The 24,004-nt window shown below is 35.6% G+C and overlaps 1 protein-coding gene across 2 annotated transcripts in view; it reads left to right on the forward strand.

The window, feature by feature from the left end:
* Positions 1–23,675, forward strand: part of ADGRG2 (adhesion G protein-coupled receptor G2) — a 57,012-nt gene extending 33,337 nt beyond the window's left edge. The window contains exons 8-28 of one of the 2 annotated variants that reach the window (XM_030946653.1): positions 1,795–1,842; positions 2,415–2,482; positions 4,088–4,161; positions 4,979–5,018; positions 5,141–5,175; positions 6,499–6,581; positions 7,224–7,284; positions 7,773–8,455; positions 10,069–10,267; positions 10,592–10,748; positions 12,804–12,953; positions 13,174–13,296; positions 14,443–14,488; positions 14,593–14,696; positions 15,272–15,396; positions 16,168–16,436; positions 17,126–17,225; positions 17,542–17,816; positions 18,505–18,606; positions 19,356–19,508; positions 22,545–23,675. In XM_030946653.1, coding sequence (XP_030802513.1) covers positions 1,795–1,842; positions 2,415–2,482; positions 4,088–4,161; positions 4,979–5,018; positions 5,141–5,175; positions 6,499–6,581; positions 7,224–7,284; positions 7,773–8,455; positions 10,069–10,267; positions 10,592–10,748; positions 12,804–12,953; positions 13,174–13,296; positions 14,443–14,488; positions 14,593–14,696; positions 15,272–15,396; positions 16,168–16,436; positions 17,126–17,225; positions 17,542–17,816; positions 18,505–18,606; positions 19,356–19,508; positions 22,545–22,729 — 3,080 coding nt within the window. In that variant the 3' untranslated portion in view covers positions 22,730–23,675. The remainder of the gene's footprint in view (positions 1–1,794; positions 1,843–2,414; positions 2,483–4,087; positions 4,162–4,978; positions 5,019–5,140; positions 5,176–6,498; positions 6,582–7,223; positions 7,285–7,772; positions 8,456–10,068; positions 10,268–10,591; positions 10,749–12,803; positions 12,954–13,173; positions 13,297–14,442; positions 14,489–14,592; positions 14,697–15,271; positions 15,397–16,167; positions 16,437–17,125; positions 17,226–17,541; positions 17,817–18,504; positions 18,607–19,355; positions 19,509–22,544) is intronic. The other variant, XM_030946663.1, reaches the window with a different exon arrangement.
* Positions 23,676–24,004: the final 329 nt, after the last annotated feature.

Raw genomic sequence — 24,004 nt, forward strand, 5'->3', positions numbered from 1 at the left:
GCCTTACCTCACATTAATGTCCAGTCTGGTAGAAGGCAGTGTTTGTCTAAATGGCTGCATATAGAAGAGTTTGGTTATTTTGTACGTCAGAGCAGTAGGTTACCACAAAAAAATGTAAGAACCACAATCTCAGGGACCATGTTTGCTTAAAAAGAAATCTTCATGCCTTTTAGGAGATTGAAGCAAACTGAATACAGTCATGGTATTTGACCTCAGGGCAGGCCCAGTATGACCAGGAATAGAGTGATTTTATTTTTTAATTATCCACATAGAAGCTCAGTAGGCCCATTACAGTGGATTTGCCCTGAGTTAGTGCAAGTGGAAGAAGAACTGCCTTGGAGCCTTAATGGCAAGGATAGTTTAACTGTGTGAACATGACCTGCAGAAACATTACAGCTGTGTTATCTGATGCTTTCAGGGGACTGGAAGCCCTAGTGATTTTTGATCAGTCTTCTATCCTCAACACTGCTAATCTATTTTTGTGCATTTTGGTGGCATGCAGAGATCTTAAGACCGGAGGCACACAAATGGGTGCCCTGTATGGAAAAAGGAGCTGATGTTAATCTTTGGTGGCATTTTTGGATTTTGTGTTGGGTTTTCATAAGGTGTTCTCTATGTAGTAAATAATTTTGACAATTTGTTATATTGACATTTGATTATTGTTTATCAGTTATTTATGAGCATTTTACATTTTAAGGATTGTTTTAAAAAAGCAGTATACAAGTTTTGTAACTATTTCACTGCCAATGAAAGGGAAGGCAAATTTAGGGTCATAGAATTGTTAAGGTTGGAAAATACCTCTAAGATAATCAAGTCCAGCCATTAAATTTATGTGATTCTAAACTGGTGTCTGAATTTTTTTTTTTTTTTTGGTAACAATTTGAATATTGCCACCAGCTTAACCTCTGGTGGCTTATTTATTGATGGTGATAAAATTAATAAAGCAGCAAACTTTTACAGTCAAACGTTTGCACCACAGGGAAGGTGAAAAAAAATTCTCTTCTCATTTGGTACTAACTAATGATAATAGCAGAAAAAATAGAATTTGGTTTTTTTCTGTTAATGGAGGCCAATCCATCTGCTTAATTGAGGGAAGTTATTTTAATGAACAAGTGTAGGAGTTTTGTCTTGAATGCAAATATCTTTTCAGTGCCTTATTTTGAAATTATGCAACAGAACCGTCTGTTAACAGTACCCTAATTTAGGATCAGTGTTATTTCTCAGCAGTGTAGGTTGTATTAAAAATATGGAAAAATATGGAGCAGCCAAAAGCTTGCTGTAACTAAATGAAGGCATGTTCTGCTAGATAAGAGTGTACATGGTTGCTGTCACCATAGCTTGAATTCCATCAGGTAGAACAGTTTTAGCTTCATGCTATCATATGGAGCCATTGTAGGATCCTCAGACGCAGATAATATGCTGCCTAGTGATTGAATTCTGTGATAATTAAGAGCTTGTCAATTATATGCTGATTCCTGTTTCTATTTAATTTTTTTTTAAAAATTGCGACCCCTTGCATATAAGTCTTCTGTCAAAACTCTTGCAGAAAATTATTCAAAATTAATTAATCAAAGGCAGCATATTTCTGAATACTATGTCTTGGAAAATGTCATGGTAAGTGCTGTAGAGAGTTGAAGCCTAGAAAATATGTCAAATACTTTCAAAAGATAAATTTCAAACACTGGAATGATTGTAAATACATATATTGGATTATACTGTGTGATTATATTGGATTTAGGTTTAACTTTTTTAATCAGTAGTTGTTTGGTTTTTCCCCCCCCAACAAATCTATAGCAGGAGAAACCATTATATGCAACATAACACGTGCCTGTAATTATTCAGGTTAGTGGTTTTCTTTTCCCTTTTTTTACATAAAATATTATCCAACTGTTTTATACTCTGAGGAATGATGCAATGTTTAGTTGCCATGTAAAAGCTAGTTCTGTAATAAATTTCCTTGTAAATTTAGAGAGATTTTATATTAATTCAAAAAATATTAAAGGTGGGGAGGTTAAAGTGTTTAGACTCTTGTACTTTTGATCTTTGGTTTCTCATCAAAGGCACACAATTGCAGATAAAAATTGGGAAAAAACCCCAAGAAACAAGTAAGCTAAGGAGTTCTATTTATAGTGATATGAAGTGCAGTTTTTCTGTTTTGGGAAAAGATTACCTGGAAGGAATTTAGGGGCGGCCATCAAAATTAAATATATGGAAAATAATGAAGCTATTGGACTAGTTCATTTGTTGAAATAGGTGAAAAGATGGAAGAACAATTGCAAAAGTAGATAAGCTAGTGCAAGTGTTCTTATTTCCCTTGTATCAAAGTACAAGGCAGTAAGTTTTGCAATTGTCAAAAAATTTTACATTGTGTGTTTTGTCGTTGATTTTCCTAACTTTTTAACTTTTGGTTTTAGTATTCTATGTGGGCAAGGTAAAACTTCGGGCAAGTGAAGAAAGTAATGCATCACTAAATGTAGAAATAGTAAGTATTCTTTCTTTTAAACCTTTATTGTAAGGAAAGTTGAAGTGAAATTCTTTGTCTACACTTTAAATAAGTAAAATGATTCTTACTGTGTTTGCAGTACAAGATACTATTTGCAGTGAATGGAACAGCTCTGTTTTAAATGGCTGCTTTGCAGCTAAATTTTAAAATTCCAGCTAAGTAACCTTCCTACAGTAAGGACCTGTATTCTCTACATAGCCCCTGAAAGGAGGGGGAAGCCCTGAGTAGTCTCAAGAATTTACATTTAGGCACACAAGATCTTCCTCTGAAGATTAATTTAGGCACTTGCCTTTGGAAGATAAGCATCACTAGATGGCAACTATTTGGGCATAATTAAAGTTGGATTACATCCTGGAATAATTCATATTGAGATTCCCATAAATAGTTCTATGGCTTTTGGTGTATTTTTTTGATTGTGCTTTTGCATGATCATTCTATGTTTTTTGGCTTGTGGTTACTGAGTAATTAATTTTGCAATAGGCTTATATGACATGAGTGTGTCCATTTATACAACACAAGAGAGGTTTAAGAGGACAGTGTCATGTATTGCAAGGACCATGTAGATGACCCAGTATCAAGGTAAAACTATGAGGATGAGAATTTTTAGTTGTTACAGATGGAAACTGAGGGGAGGAAAAACGAGGACCTTGTATCTTTATCCTACAAATCCCTGTCAGCCCTGAGCCTGAGATTTCACATGCCAGTCCTTGAAAGCATGAGAGTAGTCAGCAATCAGGGAGCAGTCAGTACTCAGAGAAGAGCTACTGCACATGGTGCATCAGATTTGGGCAGGGATATGCCCCTGGCACAAGCCCCCTCTATGTTCTGTTGTGTTTCAGTGGTAATAATGCCTAGTGAAACTGTCCTGGCATGGTAACATTACACCTACAGCTTCTGGTAAAACTGGTTTCCATCTCTTGAAACTCTTGCTTTTTAGAAGAATATTTCTTAGGGGAGTCAATGCCACGTATATTAGATGATGTTTTTCCTCATGGCCCTTGCTGTTTGCACAAAATGTAAAAATAACCAGTAATGCTGGTAACCAGAAGAGCATAAGAGTACATAGAATACATCTATAGAAAGGGCTCTTAGATAAACCTCAGTGTATCCCCAGACCCTAATTGCTAGGTAGGCCATACTTGTTTAGCTCAGTTTTATCATTTCTTTCACTACAGTTCTTGACTTCTCACTGCCAGTATTCTGTCATCTGTTATTTATGTCATTTATGAAGCTTGCCCCATTGTTACACTTAGAATTAAAAAATTCATTCGGTGTCTGGAGTAAGCTGTCTTTGTTGCAAACTAAGCCAAACTCCTCTTTTTCCTGCATAAACATGATGAGTTTACTGTCCTTTTGCTGCTATCTTTCACAAAGATTTTGGGGTTTGGTCTATACTAGATCAACAGTTCCTTCAATAAATAGTGACAACGATCTCATGGTAAATACTTGTTGTCGTGTATTCATGAGAAAACATGCTTCTTATCTTTGTAATTTCAGCCTATTAAAATGTGTGAAATGAACAATTTTCTTTTAAGGCTAAAAATTACTGGTTGTACTTAGCTGTGGGATCTTTATTCCTAACAGATTAATAACATAACCACCCACAATCAAGTCAAAAAATTAATTGAAATTCCAGCACATACCCCACAAGAACTGAGGTGAGTAATTCTGAATAAGAATTGAAATCTTTATTATATTTGAAAAAGATGAAGTGAGACCTTCCATGTGTTGAGTGGACTTCGTGTTATTCCTGCACATTAAAAATTTCACAAGTTCCAAGTTCTTGCTCTTTAACATAAAGTTCATACTGGTTAGAATACTCTTAATTAGTTTATGTACCACTGGAGTTTCTTTTAAAAAATGGTGCACCAAATGTTTGTTATAATTTAAGGATTCAATTTATCTGGTAGGAAATGATGAAGAGAACTTTCCTAGCTGCATTTTCTTTAATAAATATTCTTGAAGTCATATCTATGGTTTTATTTTGGTTTCATTTTTTCTTTCCCAGTATTTTTAAGGAGAGGTTTGAATGAGTGAATATTTCCCAAACTTACCCTGAAAACCAAAAGATGTTGTTGGCCAAGAAATGTTGTTTATAGAAGAAATCTGTATTTCTTACTCATTCTATTTCTGTGGTTTTGAGTATAAATTTAGAATTGTATTCCAAGTAATGTTTGGCAAAAGGCAACATTAAGATTTATCTTCTGCTCTTTTAAATAACATTTACAATAGGTTGATGTTCAAATGTGATGACAGAGGTTTAAATTTAGTTTGTGTAGTGACTAATAAAAGTCAGCTCTTAAAATGTTTAATGCTGGAGTTTTTACAGTATTACAACTGACCTGACTTTAAAAAAATCATTGATTAACTGGAAAAATATTTTTTTCTCTGTAACTGTTTTTTAAATTAAATTGTTGTAATTTTTTTAGAAACATAACTAAAAATCCTCCCTAACAGTAATATTTTATTTTAAAGCATTTCAGAGTTCAACAAAACCTTGCAAGCAGTAAGTGAGGTAAGAGTACTAATTGTTGTTACTCTCTGGAAAACTTTTTTCCGACTTATTTCTGATAAAGCATCGCTCCTGATTTCTCCTTATAAACCAATTTTTTTTTCTGTTTTCATTTGTCATTACAGTCCTCTGTTATGGAATGCAGTGCAGAAAACCAGAGGTTTGTTCTTAAATTTTTAAAGAAAAAATACTTAAAAGCTCATATACTGTCTTGTGATATGTGAAGTATGCATGGCTCTTTAGCACAAGAAAAAGACAAACTCTCTACGAAGTTCAGAAGTTCAAGAAACAGGCTGGAGAAATATGTATAGGTTAACGAAGAAATTCTCATTTCTGATTATTGTCCTGGCATTAGTGATTTTGAAAAAGCCTTTTAGAATTTGTTGGTTTCATTTAACCCAAATGTATTGCTTCTCATTAGTCTTCTGCTGACGCCCAGGCTTCCCTGCCATATTTCTTCTGCATCTTGAGATTACCTGAGTCATGTAACTGGGAGCACCAGAATTCCAGAACCTGTGAATGCACTGCAATCTTTATGGGGGATTTATTGAGGCATCCCAAGTTGCTGTTCTTCAGCTTGGGAAACCAACCATCCTTGGGGTAGGGGGAGCCTGAGGAAGTAAACAGTTCAGAGTCTGGAAACCATGGATGATCAGAATGGCAAAGCTCCTCCAGAGAGGTGAAACCCTAAAAAGTAGATGATATCTCAGTTTAATTACTACTCACCATTAGATTGTTCTTTAAAATGATCAGCTTGGAAATGCTGTATTCTAAAACAAAATGAACTTGATTTCCCCAAATACTTGAATCTGGACTTTATCTTCCTGGATTAGGATGAAAGAAAAGTCCAAAACCCTCAAATAAAATAGAAAGTAGTCAGATCACCCCTTCCTGTGATATACTGGCAGTTGCTAGAGTAATCTTTTAATTCTTATGAGCTGGAAAGAAACCTTTTCATTCATCTCTATGTTTGCATTTGCTGAATATGAAAAATTTCCTGGAGATTCCCTAGTTTAGGCAGGGCTTCAAGTCCTCAAACTGTAGTGTAAAGATGGAGTTACATGCTGGAATGGGTCGCTGAAGTTCTCTCTAAAGTCAAGAGAGAATGCTGGCTTCCTCTGGTGGTGAAGGTTTCATAAACACTGGCATATTTACAATAACAGCAGAGATAACATTGTTATCCTTACAAAATTATCAACTCTTTAATGACCAACATTGATCAGGAAGGACCCTATTTAAGAATTGACACAGTATAGAGAAGGGGCAATAAGTGCCACAAACTGATTATTGTGCTTTTAATCAGCCTGGCATAGTGGTTTATGTGCATTAAAAATGTGCCCGAATCTGACAGAGCCTAGGAATAATGTGCTTTCACACTTAGCATTTGTACTAATATGCTTTAATTTAGCATTTGGTGTTACTTCTGTTAGAAAGATGAGACAGCTCTGTTTCTTGAGTCTTAAGCTTTTTTCTTCTCTTTTAGTACACACTGCAATTTCATAATGAAGCTGGCTGAGAGAGAGAATATAAGCAGTTTAACACAAAAGGCAAAAATAAGTCAACTTGGTAAGTTGTGCTTTAAACACAGTCTCATCACAATTTTATGTAAAGGTGTGGTCTTCAAGTAGCTAAAAAGACAAGATAGTTATGATTGGATCAAAATATTTTTGGTTTTGAGCAATATAAATACATAAAAATGCAGCCTTCTGATTTTTGGGGGTGTATGTGATAGAAATAACTTTTTAAAACCTTTTAGTATAAAATTGCCAGCTACCTTTAATAGAGCATACTTTGAAAGGATTAGGTGTAAATTAAGATGAGAACATAAATGTTTTGCTGAAATGACAATCTGAATTGAAAGGGTTGTTAACTAGCCAACTTTTCTTAATGATATTGTGACAGGATGGAGTACTGGCTCATACCATTTGTCTCTGCTTCAAAAGCTGTTGTGTTGCCTTTTGGTTTGTTTAGAATTTAAAAAAAAGAGAAATCTGAACTTGTCAGGCATTGAACAAAAATCTGGCGGTATGGCAATATTCTGACTGGTCAAGAGCTCTTATGTTTTGAAAAACTAATTTGTGAACAAACTTCAAAATAAATTATGCAGTATATACTGTTGTTAAAAGACATAATACATATGGTTAAATATTCTACTTAATGGTATTAGCAGTTGTTATGCTTAAGGATAATGCTTCTTTGTCATCTCAGATCAGTGCTGCTGTTCATCGCTGAAGTACTGTTCCTTGACTGCTGAAGAATTACGAATGTAGTAAGTATAAATACAAAATTTTATTTGCTTATTTCCTAAATTTCCTAATACATGGCTAGAGTCAACTTCCATGCTTCAGTGTAATAACCAGAAAGGACTCCACAAGAAAAAGCTGACAGGCATTTTCCAGTGTAGCTCCTTCCTCTTTCCAGCCTCTTTCCCTTCCCTCCCTTCTTATCCCTTTTTTTATTTTTTTCTGTGATGCATCTACCTTTTGTGTTCAACAACAGCTGACCCTCAGAGCAGGCAGCAAAGGCAGTAGTAGTATTTGTTTATAGACTTGCTAGTTAACAACTACAGCAATAGAGAATGTAGGAACCTTCTTAATATTAGAGCATGAAATCAATCCTGATTGATTTTAAAATATACATTATTATTAGTACGTCCATATAATTTTTATATATATTCCTCTATTATAACTTGTTTTCTTTAAAATAGAAAAAATGTTAAACTTAACCTGGATTTTTGTACCTTTTTTTCTTTTACAGTACTATACAAGTGCCACCTCATTTTATATGGGTTCCTTCCCCTCATTCTCCTTCTCTCCCTAAAAAGACTTTCCTCAAATCTTTTATTCCCCCCACTATGCTTTCTGCTAAACAAAGCTCCACAATTAGACCACTGATCCCACCATACACAGAAATTTATTTTTCTGGAACTCTTTCCACATCTCCCCTTACAAGCCCTCTCTCTGAAAACTCTATGCCTTCCACCAGTGTTACCACTACACGCTCCTCTTCCGAGTCTCTTGCTCAACCTACCATGCCAACTTTTTCTTCCATAACTTCCAACAAATCCATCACTGTTCCCATACCTGCAACAAAATCTGTCACTAATACTGCTTTCTCAATTAAATCTGATGCTGCACTCCTAAACAAGACTGTTACAATACTTTCTCCTTCTGTAGCTTACACTAAACATTCTTCACTTTCTTCTTCTGAGCCTCACAAACTTGCAATTTTAAATCGCCCCTTTGAGGCAATCACCGATTCTGTTGCACAAATTCCCCCTGCTTCAAACCAACCTATATCTGCTCACAGAAATGTCAGTACAGTACCTATCGTTCCCCTTACTCCTTTCACAATATCTTTGACCCCTACTGCTAGTCCTGTCAACCGTTCCGTCTCAGCTTCTCGTCCTCATTCTACTGCTGATGGCCATGGGACCCCAGGTAAATATGAAAAGTAAATGATTTTTGTTTGAATGCCATATACTGGATTTGCTTTTAAACTTCATTAAACAATGTTATATATATGAGAGGTGTCCTTATAATTATTGTGAATTACTTTGGATGGGAGTGTTGATCTGCTGGAAGGTAAGAAGGCTCTACAGAGGGATCTGGACAGGCTGGATTGATGGGCTGAGGCCAACTGTATGAAAGGCTCAACAAGGCCAAGTGCTGGGTCCTGCACTTTGCTCACAGTAACCCTGGGGAACAGTCCTGGCTTGGGGAGTAGTGTTTGAAAGCTGCCCCAAGGAAAAGGATCTGGGTAGTGCTGGCCGACAGTGGCTGAACATGGGCCAGGTGTGCCCAGGTGGCTGAGATCAGCAATAGCATGGCCAGCCAGACCAGGGCAGTGTTTGTCCTCTGTCCTCAGCACTGGTGAGGCCACACCTCACACCTTGTGTCCATTTCTGGACCCCTCACTACAAGAAGGACATTGAGGTGCTGGAGCAAATCCAGAGAAGGGCAATGGAGCTGGGGAAGGGCCTGGAGGAGTCTCAGGGTTGACCTTATTGCTCTGTACAACTCCCTGAAAGGAAGTTGTAACCAGGTGCGCGTTGGCCTCTTCTCCCACGCACCCCATGACAGGATAGGAGTAGATGGCCACAAGCTGTGCCAGAGAGGTTGTTGGACATCAGGAAGAATTTATTCTCTGGGAGGGTTGTTAAGCATTGGAATGGGCTGCCCAGGGATGTGGTGGAGTCACCGTCTCTGGAGATGTTCAAGAAACAACTGGAATGCCACTCAGTGCTGTGGTCTCGTTTACAAGGTGATGTTTAGTCAAAGGCTGGACTTGATCTTAGGGATCTTTTCCACCCTAAATGGTTCTGTGATTCTGTTCTGTGTGAAAACCCTGAGACAACTTTCATTTGATGTGCATGTGTTTTAAAATAAATTCTGATGCCTTTGGACTTGGTGAGTGATAGCTCACCCTACTGCTCGCCCTACACCATTGTTTGTAACTTTCATAGGTAGGTACAGTGCTCAATTACCATTAGAACAAATGTCTTTTGGACAGAAAAAATTAAGTCAGAGAGCAAGGTAGATTTTTTTTTAAACAAACCTAATATTTAAAATCCTGCACAGTAATGTTGGATCATCCTTAAAATATTGTTATTGCCTGGGAATATTCTTAGTGGCTATGTATTTTCTTATGAAAATTCTACACAAGCTTCTTTTCAAATTTCTGACACTATCTTGATTTTACCCTACATTCAGGTGTTCAGTGGCTAAAAATTCAAAATAATAGGTTATTTATATATTAAATATATTTAATATATTAACAATGAAATTTAATATATTAATGGTCTGATGTGAGGAACTCTGAAATCAATAAAACATTAATTTCATGTTGTCAGTTTGAAATCTTGCTTTATGTTTTCATGAGATTTAAATTACCACTGTCTGCAAAGTAGCTGATAGGGAGAAATTACATGACTTGTTGAGAACCCTTATGAGTAGGGATACTATTTTTTAATCAAGAGAACTGTTTAATTTTTCTGCTTCTCCAAGCTTATGTCATTTGTTGAACACAGTGTTTAACTTTTCATTTGTCACAGGAAAAACCCTTTCTGCTACCACAAATATAACTTCTCTGCACACCACCATTAGTATCGCCACAGCTGAGCAAATTGTGTCCAAAATAGAAAATGATTTAGCAGCTGGAAAAATAGAGCCAAAAGATGTAGAAAGGATGGTTAGTGAGGTGAGCACTATCCTCACTGCTTCTCAGCCACTACCACCACGAATTTCTAACAGGTAGGTCATTTGGCAATAGATTACAGGAGTGTTGTGTTTACTGTCTTGACAAATTGACTTCAGCAAGTTTCACTTTTTCATAAACATAATCCAGAAGAATATTTCTTGTTCTTTTATGTAGTTATTTAAAATGGAAGGACTATCATTCTAATGTTATCAGCTCTACTATAATATAATGCCATGGAAAATGGTGGGGTATTTTTGTTGACACCATAATAAGTGATCATTTTGCATTACACTCAGATTATTGCTCCATAACCATAACTTTCTTGAGAATTTTGGATGTATGTGCTTGGTAATACTAAGTATGCTTTTTCTTAACAGAATTATAAAGCTGGTGGACTATATTGGCTTAAAACTAAACTTATCAGCATCATCTGCTGAATTTGTCTCCCCTTCCTTGGCTCTGGCAGTTGTCCAAACCAACAGAATCCGCTCCAACCAAATGTCTTTTACTGTCCAGGACTCAGCTGATCTCCAGGTTACAAAATACTTACAATACCTACAAATTGTCAAACATTTATTTTAAAGTGTTTATGGCTTTATATTTATAGGAATATGTGTTTGTTTATGTCAGTGTCAGGATCTTTAGTTCATGTTTGTTTCAGACTTTTTTTAAGCCCTTCACAGTTTTTCCTTTAATTTTCAACTGTGTAAATAGGTGTAAAAGAGAGCTGACTTAGCAGAAACTGGCAGAACTAATAAGCTGTTGGAGAGGGTACAGCTAGAACACCAGAATGGACAAAGTGCTTGGCAGAATAACTTTGCCTCAAGCCCCCTGAATTATGAGTCATTTATTCAACCACCATGACAGTGCTGAAATTTGTCAAGGAGTGTTGCCAGATGGCTTCATCTGTTAGAAGGAAATAATTGTAGAGGGTTCCAGAAAAGAACTATTATGTATGTTGCTTGGATAATGATGCTTGGAACATTTGTCACTAATGGCATCTCACCAAGAAAGAAGTGCTTAGAAAGTTTGGTTGGATCCCCTTTATCTCATTCAAAACCTCCCTCCTGACAGAGAAAATAATGGACAATACCAGCCTTGGAGGCTTAAGCAAGGAGAGATGGAAAGTTTTGGACCAATTTTGACACATTCTGCCTCCTCAGAGAAGAAAATAGCTTAATGTATCGTAAGCCATATGTAGTACTGGAACTTTTCTGTGTTACTGAAAATTATGTAAATGTTTAAGATTTGAATTCTTTTCTATGACTTAGCAATATATAGTACATGAATGTGAGATGATTAGGAGATGCTAGTGCTGACATATTTCCTAAGGAATGATTTTTTATTTCATGGCATTATCAATGAAACACTGAAAATTTTCAATAAGTATCCTCTACTTCAAACTAGAGCAAACTAGAGCAACAGGAATGCTTTTGTGGAATTGATTCAGGATTTCTTTGATGGCTGTCTGCACCAGTCATCTCCAAAGTGGGATTTGAGTACCCCAGGGTGTGCACATGACAGTCCAGCGCAGTGCAGGAAAATGTTATTTATATTTAGAAGTTATAATATATAAAAAACTACATTTTTAAATGTAATTTTTAATCTCTTTTTTTTTTTAATACTTTACAACTTGCATAATATATTAGTAAACTAATTCATACATGTAACTTATGGATAGGTATATACTGGGGTTCATGCTCAAAAATTTTTAGGGGATGCATGATCAAAAACATTTGGAATGAGGTGGTCTAAACAAATGAGTTAAATCACATTGTTAGGGCACTTTGGGGAGTTCACACTGTTACTCTTATTACAGCAATTCTTTCAATACTCAGATAATTTCTGTCTGCAGTACTACTAATGTTTCACATGTCCCAGGAGCTCTGAGGTGATGATATTTGTATGTAAAGTACTAATGCACGACAGGAATGTTGAGAGATTCTGTACTAAACAAAGCTCCCTGGCCTGTAAGCACAGCAAATAAAACGTGCAGCACATAAAATGGGTGAAAGTTCAGATCTCTTTTTGTACAGTATAAGATCACTAAGCTCTTGAGGTACCTGAATTGTAGCTTATCCAATTTACTTTTGTAATTTTTGCCAGATGATCAAAAAGTTAAGGTTTATGTTCTTATCCAAGAATATAAACTTATCCTCCTGAACATAAAAATGTATTGACAAATAATGGCGGTTTTCATTTTTTCTGAATTCTGACATACTCCCTACAGGGTATAAAAATTGTTTGCAGGCTTTCATGCTGTTGATCTCCCTACACAGATACAGCTACACAGTTTTTGCTCCTCACCTTTTCCAAATCAATACAAAACACACAATGGTGTGTTATGTCCCTGTAGGGAAATGGTTAAAGCCAGATTATTTTCAGTGGTAGGCAGACCTGAAATGGGATGCATCCTTTTCAGTCCTATAAGTGCTATTTATGCATTGGAATGGGAGAGGAATGAGAGCAGCAGTGAGTTTGTGACAGTAATTAATGAGGTATTTATTTTGAAGTTTTAAACTGAAAATAAGTCATAATTTATTTATTTGGAGACTGAAACGAAGCATAATCCTGGTGTTTATTTTTCAGATCTCTCTAGGAGTTCAGCCAATTCAGAATTTAAATAATCTTGGATCAATTACACTTCCTCCAACGTTGCTGAAAAATTTACGCACTGAAGAGTTGGACTTGGCTTCTAGAATTATATTCAACTTCTTTAAAAAGGCCACTGTGTTCCAGGTATTTTTTGGCCCACTATTCATAAGGATTTTAATTTCAAGCTTAGAGCAAAATATGAATGGATTTTTTTTCCCCACAAAACACATTTTAAAACTTCTGACTTAAAAAATAATTACTTTTGTCCAGTGCTTGCTCCACATAGTAAAAGAGCTTGTGGGTGCTGTACTCTAGTATTGTTTCCTTTAAGATTTTAAAATCTGGAGTTTTTTTGTCATTCCAGGATCTGTCCTTGAAGAATGCATCTTTAATCAGCAGTGTTATATCATCAAGCGTTGCTAACCTCACAATTAGTAATTTAACGGCAAATGTTACTGTCATTTTGCAGAACATCAAGCCTAATCAGGTAAAACTTACATTTTGGCAGACTTGAAGTACAGTTTTGTTGCCTCCACTGAAGTTGTTGTAGTGGAAACATTTGACTAAGAATACAGGTCAGCTTGTTCTGCTTTACTAATGTGGACATTTCATCTCCACCCGGACATTAAAGATCATTCCTGTTTGCTTATTTGCCGCTGGTATAAATTTTGGTTCTCAAGTAGTATAAGGTAATTTTTGCTCTCTCACAAATTCATTCAGCTTTTATCTTTCTTACTTACTCTTCTGTTTTATTCTACAAAGAGTAGAGCTTTTCTACAAAAGCTCTTAGAGGGAAGACTGAAAGTGTGGGTTGCTCTGGTAGATGCTGCAGTCATGACATTTGTGGGTGTTGCATGGCCAGAAAATAATATAAGTCTGTTTTCTTAGGGGAACTGAAACACAGGATTGTGTCATCAGGAAGTATTAGGATTCTTATACACCATCTCTTTCTGAAAGGAGCATCAAGGATTAAAGTCTTCTATCTCATATCTTAAGAGAGTTTTTAAATATTCAATTATTATAAACTGAAAGTTGTGGGGATTCCACTAATTCACCTGGAAATTTTTCAGGAGTTGGCTTAGTGGTGTCTTTACTTGTTTTGACATACTAGTAAGTTTTGAGCCATAACTGTAGATGTATTAGTATTTATAGCAGTATAGTGTATGGCTGCTGGTATTTATAGAATTTGCATGTGTGTGAGGGAATCTATGTGTAAATGTTTAACATTGTGATAGTAGGAAGTGATCAAATATTTGCAAATGAAAAGGTTTTTCTATTTCTGTGTGATCATGACTTCAAAAGTTACAAAATTTGGAAGGAAGAGAAATCCCAAGAATTTCTATGGTGTGGGAAGACATTGAAAGAGCATTCAAAAGGTTCTACCAGGAACAGAATCTTTGCATAAGCACAAGAGCTAGCTCCTGTCTGGTGACTTCAAATCTGTTCAGCATATTTTTGCATGTAGTTTGCAATCCTTTTATGCACCTAAATTTATTTTGTTCACACAGAACAGGCATATTTGCTGTATACAGTGTTTATTCTTCCCTGAATTTTGTAGATCATTCATAAATCATTTGATCCTAAACTCACAGTTTAGTAACTTGGTTTTTTTCTTGTATATACTCCTAAACAGGATAATTCAACAGTTAGATGTGTTTTTTGGGACTTCAATAAAAATGGTAAGTACTTCAGATCGCCCAAGTGCTATGCTGTTTTAGCTATGTTAATTCACGTTAATATAAATGAAGCCTTTTATGAATAACAAAGCTGCTTTTTTTAACAGGTGGGCATGGAGGCTGGTCATACGAAGGTTGCACAGTCAAAGAAAGTAGAGTAAATGAAACAGTCTGCTCATGCAACCATCTCACAAGTTTTGCAGTTTTGATGGTAATTATTTTAAGAATTATGCAATCTTACCCTTGTTTAAGAACACATTTAACCTTGAGTTGTCTTAAGCAAGTGAAGACCCAATAAGCCCATACAAGCTAATAAATAATACTCAGGTTATATTCACTTTAGTGTTAGTACAGATAGCCATACAGTTAAACTTCTTGTTGAATGGGAGCCCATGGGTTCCATGGGAGGAAAAAAAATTCTTTAAGTGCTGCAGATTTCTAATTTAGGCAGCTGTTTATCCTCTAAATAAAATTTAGGAAATCAAATTTAAAACAGATTTTTAATCAAATGGTGTTTCACAATTAGGATCATAGAATTATAAAATAATATCTCAAGTTGGAAGGGACCATAAAGATCACAGAGTCCCAGCTCCCTGCTCTTTACAAGACTAGATTGTTTTTTCTTCATCTAACCTTTTATAACAGCCATGATGAAAGGAATGGAGTCCTTTTTTTTTATTTATAAGTGCAGAGGGAAAGGTGTGATTTGATTTTTTTGGTGTGTTTTTTTATATTTTTCCATTAAATAAACCTGTTCTCTGAAAATAACTTCTGTTTCTGTTTTAGGACTTGTATGGAAATACTCCTCTGAATCCCACACAAGAATTGGTACTGACTTTTATATCATATATAGGCTGTGGCCTCTCTGCAATTTTTCTTTCTGTTACTCTTGTGACCTACATAGCCTTTGAGTAAGTACCCATTCAGCTGAGCTCCCATTATTCTTCAATTTTAATTGATTGTAGTCTTCACTGAGAAATCCTTTCAATAGTTATGGATTCTGTCTCCACAAATAATGCACAGATTTGACCAGTTCACCAGGAAGATATTGATTCAGTCTTCAGAAATGTTAATCTGATCAACAGGTGAATTATCATGAGGATCTAGGCAGTAAGAAGTGAAGAAGTAGCATTCTGAAGTATTTTATAATGGATTACCATAATAGAAGTGTGAAGGAATGTATTCAAGATACAATACACAAAAAAACCAGTACAGAATATTAGCATTTTTAAAAGCATTTGTATTTTCTTTAGTCTCTCATTATTCTAAGACTGGGACTTGTCTTTATCAAGGCTTTAGATGCCCAGTCAAAAGCTTGACCTAGTTTAAAAACAAAGAACAGACACCTTTTTGGTTTGGGTAGCAATGTAACAAGAAGTCCAACATACAATGGAAAAAAAATAACCATGATACTAAACACTTTGACTCCAAGATTGTTTGTATCTATGTAACCTTTTCTAAAAAACTTTGTATATACAGACTGTTAATTAGGAAGCATGTTGTAAATTATTCTCTCCGTGTATAAATGCAACACATGCAGCATTGTAAATGAATGAAAACTTAATTTTTTTTCCCTTGGCATTTGTGACTGCCAAGGACTGCAAGAGAGGAAGTAAGCTGGGGATCCATGGACAGCTGATGTCATCTCATGAATTTTCTTTCTTTTTTTTTTTTTTTTTTAGGAAAATCCGGAGAGACTACCCTTCCAAAATACTTATTCAGCTGTGTGCTGCATTACTTCTACTCAACTTAGTTTTTCTCCTTGACTCATGGATTGCACTGTATGATACACAAGGCCTATGCATTGCAGTTGCAGTATTTCTTCACTATTTCCTCTTGGTTTCCTTTACCTGGATGGGCCTGGAAGCTTTCCACATGTATCTGGCCCTTGTGAAGGTCTTTAACACCTATGTACGGAAATACATTCTTAAATTTTGTCTTGTTGGTTGGGGTATGTATTTTTTTTTCCTTTTTCATGCTAAATAGATAATTCCTCTTATCAAGTATTTCAGTGAATATGATAGAGGTCAGAAATTAAAATTAGGTAGTCGTTAAATGTTTTGATATATGTTCCACTTTTCTGAGGCGTGGAGTCCCCCCACCTGCAGAGCTGAAGTTTCTGCAATTCAAAGTGATAATGAATTTTCCTTGTCCTAGTACAATAGAACCAATTTTGAATGTGCATGCTTCCATTATTTTGAGAATAAATGCCAATAAGTAAATCTTCTATTTCTGGAATAGCACTGTTGCTAACAAAAATTAGCAAAACCAGATCTAACTGGATAGAGGATGAAGAGATTCTGGGCCTGATTTTTATCTCCTATTTGTTTCTTAAAACATGTAAGAATGAAAATCAGTTATCCTGTAAGAGGTATTTTGAAGCAGTTTGAAGACTAATGGTATTTGTTTGTTTATTCAGAAAGTTTTGGAGCTGGCTGTGAAGGACTCTTCTTGTTTCTTTGCAAGTTGTGCTCCTAAGCAGTTTGAATGCTGCAATTTTTAAGACAGAGAGTAGTCAACAGAATTCAACAGCCAAACTTCAGAAATGATATGTTTTGTAGCAAAATATAATAATTTCAAGTCCTCATAATACTGTCTCTGTTAGGATTTTTATGTATGTGTTTTCTCATAATCTTTTAGGGTTACCAGCAATAGTTGTGTCCATTGTGTTGGCAGTATCACCAGATAATTATGGACTTATAACCACTGGAAAGGTTTCCATAAATGGACCTGATGAATTGTGAGTGAAAGGGAGGAGCTTTGGGGGAGGTGAGGGTGGGGAGTGGAGGGAGGTCCTACAAATTGCTTTTCTTTAACGTAAAGGAGGGGAAGGCAAGAAAGCAATTGTAGTGCTCTGAAATAGTATAACTCAAAAGTATCTCGTGTTTTAGGGTTATTGCCTTTATGACGGCTCATATCCTTTGGCCAAAAAAACCCAAACTTCTTTTGTAAAAGGCAAAAATGGTTTGCATGCAAGAAACTACAAGTTTGTCTCAGGTTTATTTCACTTAGCTTCTGTTTCTGATAATGGTTGACAGACTGCTCTTCTGTTCTAGCTGCTGGATCAAAAATAGAATTGTCTTCTATATTACTGCTGTGGGATACTTCTGCCTGATATTCCTGATCAATATCAGCATGTTCATTGTTGTGCTGATCCAGCTCTGTCGTATCAAAAAGAAGAAACAACTCGGTGCTCAAAGGAAAACCAGTATCCAAGACCTTAGGAGTGTTGCTGGCCTCACATTCTTGTTGGGAATTACTTGGGGGTTTGCTTTCTTTACAGTAAATGAGGTATTTACTTACCTCTTTACTATTTTCAACACTTTGCAAGGTAAGTTTATCCTCCATATAACAGCTCCCTGTCTATAATATAACAAACCAAACATTTTGAAACATCATTTTCTTTATTCAGCAATAAAAATTTAAATTTCATATATGCAGTAGCATATGAGACTGTAATGTGGCGCTGGTAGGAGATGGGATGGGCACCATCCCGTCTAGTAAATATTTGAAATTGTGGTGAAGGGGATACCATTTATTATTATTTTAGATAACAGTTATTTTCTTTGGATGAGTGCTCAAAATTTTGTAGCATTGTTGGTAACAGGTTATCTGCTAATAAAAGATGTAACAGTGTCACAGGATGCGCTAAAAAAGCTTCATAGTCTGATAGCGTAGTATCGCACCCTCTCTTTGATGTTGCTTTGAATTCTTTTTCAAAAGCATTAAGCAAATTTCCAGATCAACAGAATTTTTCCCTTTTTATTTGATAAAATGAAACTTTATGCACTTTGTGCATTTGATTGTATTTGTTGTTTTTCTTTTGTGTGTATGATTCCGCTAATCTATGTAAGGAAAAAGTGCTGTGCAACGTTCAGAGTTGTAAACTTTTTCAGCAAAGAAAAATGTCATTACTTTTTATTAGAAATTGAAAAGAAATGAAAGAAAACCAAAACATTGTTCATTAGGAAGTAGTAAAAGTGAATTCTGCAACAAACTTTTATGTTATTGCTTTGCAGGGTTCTTCATTTTCATCTTCTATTGTGTAACAAAGGAGAATGTCCGTAAACAGTGGAGAAGATATCTTTGTTGTGGGAAATTCAGGCTGGCTGAAAACTCTGGTAAATATTAATTTTTTTAACTTCTGAATTCTTATATTTAGCGTTAAGTTCCTGGTGTTTTGTAATATTTACAAAAAAGAAAAACAAAACCCCAAAAAATCAATTGATCATGTTGCTGCAGTTGCAGTTTTAGTTTATTATCCAGGATACAGTAAACTTCCAAAATTATACTCTTTAAAGGTGATAGCTGATGCAGCGCTTGCATGTTTACATGCTGCTGCCTTAAGCTGCTAACTGCTAAGAGATGACCTCTTCCACTGCAGGGTAAAGGCATGTCTTTGCAGAAGACTTTTGGTCAGTTAGAAACGGTAAGATTTGTTCCAGCTTGTGGGTCAGTCGTAGTTTTACCAGTTATTTCCAGAAAAACAAAGTGAAGCATGGTTTAAACCAAAAAAGACATTAATTACTTTATGTTATTTTGTTACTAAGTAGTTGTCCTCTTGTAAAGCCATGTATTTTTATACACTTTCACTTAGAGAATCTACTGCACTTCAGTTATTTTTCTGATCTGGTCTGCAGTTGTAAAACTATGACACTTGGCTGCTTGTATTTTTAAAAGGGACAAGAGAAAAGGAACTAGATTGAAATAATTTTAAACATCAAGACTCATTAAATTCTTACAATATAATTGTATTCTGTCTAGAATACTGCAAGAAGTGTGTAAAGCCTTGGTTTTATATCAATTCAGTTGCATTATTAACTATATTTTTATATAGTGCTTGTGTGAGTTGTATTATTTCCTGTTTTAGACTGGAGTAGAACTGCTACAAATGGTTTAAAGAAGCAGGCTGTAAATCAAGGAGTATCCAGTTCTTCCAACTCCTTACAATCAAACAGTAACTCCACTAACTCTACAACACTGCTAATGAATAACGATTATTCAGTCCATGCAAATGGCAATGGTAAGTATAATGCAAATAGTATATCTTCAGAAGTAAAATTCTCCATCCTTTCTGTTCTAACATAGTACTGTCCTCTGCACTGCTGCCCTCTGCTCTTCCTGAGGAGTTGAAATGGAGTTGAATGCAGTAGAACTGCACTCAATTTCACTTGCAATTTGCTGTGGCTTATTTGTCTATTGTGAAAGCTAGATATTAATCACCATTGAAAGTACGTATTAAAAACTGACTTTTTTCAGTGAACATGATCTAGTTCTTCACACTCTTGCAGGGCACGTGTCATGGTGCTGATTTGAGCTCTCAGTAAAGACAATCAATTTTTCAAACAGAAAAATAACTTACAAATTTGTAATGTATAAAACCCTAAGTCAAGCAAAACTCAGAAGACATTACTCCTGTGTGCCTGAGGTATTTTTCCCAGCTGATCAAGAGCTGAGGCTAAGAAGTCATGTCATCAACTAGAATGTTTATTATGAAGTTGTTGAACATGCTTGGAGAGTCTGAGTTGTCCTCATTCCTTGGCCTATGCTGTCAGAAGACAGAGCATAGTCAACAAGATGATATCAGCAGATTACAGAGTAAAATAATTTGTTTGTGAGTTAGAGGTTACTGTTCCTTTAAGTGTATTAACTGCATATTGCAGAGAAATCACAACACTTCAGGAGATGGCATTTGGACATGCCCTGTACAGCTTTCTAATTTGAGGGGATTTTTTTTTCACATTCTTTTTGTAAAATCTCCCTGTTTGGATACCACATAATGCAATAATTAGCATACTTTTTATCTAACAGATCAGTTGAGAACCAGCATCCAGTGACACTCACTATCATTAGACACAAAGCAAGGCAATATTTTTAGGTAGAAGTATTTCCTTTCAAAGAGAGAAATTTTCAGGCGCAAAAGCCTGCATGTCTTGTAGGGCTCTTTTTTCCCTGCTATGTTAATTGCTCTGATGAAAGAAGCCATCTCTCCCTGCAACATCTGACATGCTTATACCAAGCTACAAAAGCATTTTGACTGCTTTTCTCAACAGAAAGAAAGAGCAGAAATGTTCTATTGAACTTGTTTGTTGCAGTGACCAAATGAATGAGCCTGTTGCAGCTTTCTGGAAAAAGTTTTGTTCTTTTGGGTATTTTGGAATGAGATGATAAATTGATGATCTAAACCATTGAGTGATGCCAATTCTGTTGGCTGTGCTCCAATTCTGTCCTACTATGTTCACATAATCAGACCTTTCCAGTGTGTCTGTATGTCCTGTGCCAAAAGCTTCTTAGACAAAAGCAGCTGAAAGAACTCTGATAAAACCTTGTTCCTGTGCACTTAAAAACATGGATGTCTCTGGTGACCCACCTAATTTCCTATTTTATTGTCTATTTTGAATGCTGTGAACCTCGTACCACATCCTCCATTCGTATCAAGAGGTCTGTATGATATCGTGCCTTCATAGTTTGACTAAATAATTCTTCTGGAATTAATTGACTAAATAATTCTTCTGGGTCCTTAGGACTTTTTAAGAGACTAAACCTATAACTAAACTGGATAGCTCCCAGCAAAACTCTTGGAGGCAATTCCTTACACCTAATCTTCCAAACATGGGGCAGTTGTATCTCAGAAGAGCTGGGCTAATGCCTCGAAAAGGCATTAGACTGCTGTTAGATAGGAACATGGGACCTAATAATTTGCTGCACCTGATTGCTCTCCTCTCAAAGCTGGAACTTGAAAATAACATTGCAACACTTCATTTTAAAAAGTGACCTCCAAAACAAAAAACACTCTAGAAATTAAGACTTATGTCATAAATATACTGAGCTATAAACACTTCATGGTTTTAGCTTCACTGCTTCTACTGAAATGCTATTCCAGATTCAGGACTGAATGACTTACTGTGGTAAGTTTGGGATGTCTGTATAGCCTGTGACTTTGCTTTCCTACTGGACTTCATCTTTTTATGGCATTCTAATATTTCCTTATTTTCAGTTTTTTTCTTGCAGATTTGCATGTTTCAGGAACTACAGTTAGGTATCACATGGCTGAACCTGCAGATTTTCTCACTGAGGAACACAAACCACCTTTCTGAATTTGTTCACAGAAAAGCCTTATTTTCTTCTCAGCTTTTGCCCTAACATTAGGGCACAGCTATTTGAACACTCCTAAGATAAAAGAGTGTTAGGCAGGCAGAGGGTTAAACAACAATCACAGTGTTAGCAAGTATGGTTATTTTCTATCATTTTCTACCATTTCAACCTTTTTCTTATTTTTTCTTATTTGAATTAATGAACAAAGCTCTTCTGCTTGTCTTACTCTGTCTACATTTGTGCCTGTTTAAGTGCTTGTTGGCTGTTTAAATTATTAACTAAATTTTTAAAAAGTCCAAACTGAAGTGCGTGCACAAATACTTAGAATAAAAAAAACCAAAATCTCATTAAAAATATTTAGAATGTGATACATAGTAGCAGGAGATTTATCCAGTGAACTAAATGTTTGTGGAGCATTTCAGTAAAAGGCTTCAGTCAGCAATGGTATTAGATGTGTTCATTGTGGATTCACCTAAATGGGTAAGATTCTCTGCAGTCTAAGTATGGTTTTGACCCATAATCAGACCTAAGACTTATTTTGATTGTCCTTCAGAAGTAAATGCTGTAAGTTGAATTCCTTGTACTCCCACTTTCTTCTTTCAGATGCATGGCACACCTGAGATACCTTTAAAGCTTAATTCATTAAAGCAAATCATTAAAATGAGGAGTATTTTGCATCTTATCTAGTGATACTTATTCCAAGTCAAGTCTACATTTTGAGAATTGTGACCTTCATTGCTTCAAATATTGAATCCTTGTGCATAAATATATTAACAACTCTCAAATATCAGGATTTCACACAGGAAAAGAAATTTATACAAAATACTTACCAAAAATACACATTTTAAAATTGTTGCAGGGATAAAATAAGAGAGTGTATGAACTCCCTATAGTGACAAAAAAAAGCATGGGAGGCTTGATTCTGAACCTTTCTGATAGGGAATGCACTTTTTTGTTTCAACAGGCCATCTTTCCAGTGAGAAGAATGGTGTTTGTTTCAGTATACAGAATGGTGATGTGTGTCTGCATGACTTTTCAGGAAAACAACTTGTATTCCAAGACAAGGATGATACTGGCAGCCAAGAGAGCCAAATCTCACTCAGAAGGACTTCAAAGAGAGGAAGCCTAAGTTCTATGGAGAAAATGTGATTTCCTTTTAAACAGCACATTGTTTTACAGCGTGAAGTAGAGTTTTACTTTAGCAGTTTTACATAATGTGAGCAGACCAAGAACTGGTTTTATTTAATATATGGTACTGGAACTTCAAGGCAGCCATGCAATGGATTGACAAGGACAATTATTAAAAAAAAAAAAAGAAAAGAAAAGGAACCTGTTATTTTGACAAGGTCTTGGATGTCAGATTACAGCTGGCACACTTCAATTTTTTTTTCTTCATCAGAGTGGGTTTTTTGAGGGTTTTTTTAACATTAAACAAAAGTTTTATTTAGACTTTTTTCATTACAGTTAAGTTTATCTGGATACAATGCTTAGTAGTACTGTATAAATGTAGAATGTTACAACTTGTGCATACAAACGATGTTAACTTTAAAAATGTTAGCTACACTGTCTTCAACTTTTTGTACGTTTTAGTAGCAAACTCTGCAGTGATGTACATAAGCAGAAAATATCAACCTTTAAGCATCTCAATGATACTTCTATATTTATTTCTTGTAATATAAATTTAAATATACCTATGTATAGAAAAATAATTGGTATTTTGTTTGTAACTTTTATTGTGAGTTTGCATTTTTCTTTAGTTAATTATGTTTAACATAGAATGGTACAAAACTTAATTTGTCCAGTAAGTGGATCACTTACAGTGGTTTGAATATATTCACTAGATGCAGAACTGTAAATAACAAACACAATCGTCTTGAACCTTTAGCTACCTTTTAGTACACCATAGAGGGATAGAAATTGGGTATAATTCAAGTAGAGTGCCATGAATGGAATATTAAATAAAGTAGTCAGTAGGTTATTAAGTACAGCTAATCTGTGTTGGTGGCTTGAGTGAAGTCATCAGTTTTTGCCATTGATTTCACCAGGGTCAGTATTTATATTGAATGGTGAGACACTGCTGTTTTTCATTTGCAATGATGGAAGTTGAGAAGTTTGGGGGCCGGGGGGGAGGGGAGGCAAGCTGAAGAAAAAATAGAAATAATAAATGACAGCTGCTATATTTAGTAGCTGAGAAATTGTTTGTTTCATTGCATGGCTGTTTTCTAAGGGGCAGCTCTTGAGCTATTCTAATGAGTATTTCTGCTTATACTGAGGTGCTAGCTCAGTAATTGCTGGAGCAAAATTGCTTTCCTCTTGTGATATTTACTGGGAAAAAAAGAATTTTGTCTCTTCATGTAAAACAGCTGAAAGTCCATAAACATTGTGAAGGTTCCTCCTGAACAGAAATTGGCCTAAGCCCTGGTC

The sequence above is a fragment of the Camarhynchus parvulus genome, chromosome 1 (assembly GCF_901933205.1).
Source record: "Camarhynchus parvulus chromosome 1, STF_HiC, whole genome shotgun sequence".
Lineage (NCBI taxonomy): Eukaryota > Metazoa > Chordata > Aves > Passeriformes > Thraupidae > Camarhynchus > Camarhynchus parvulus.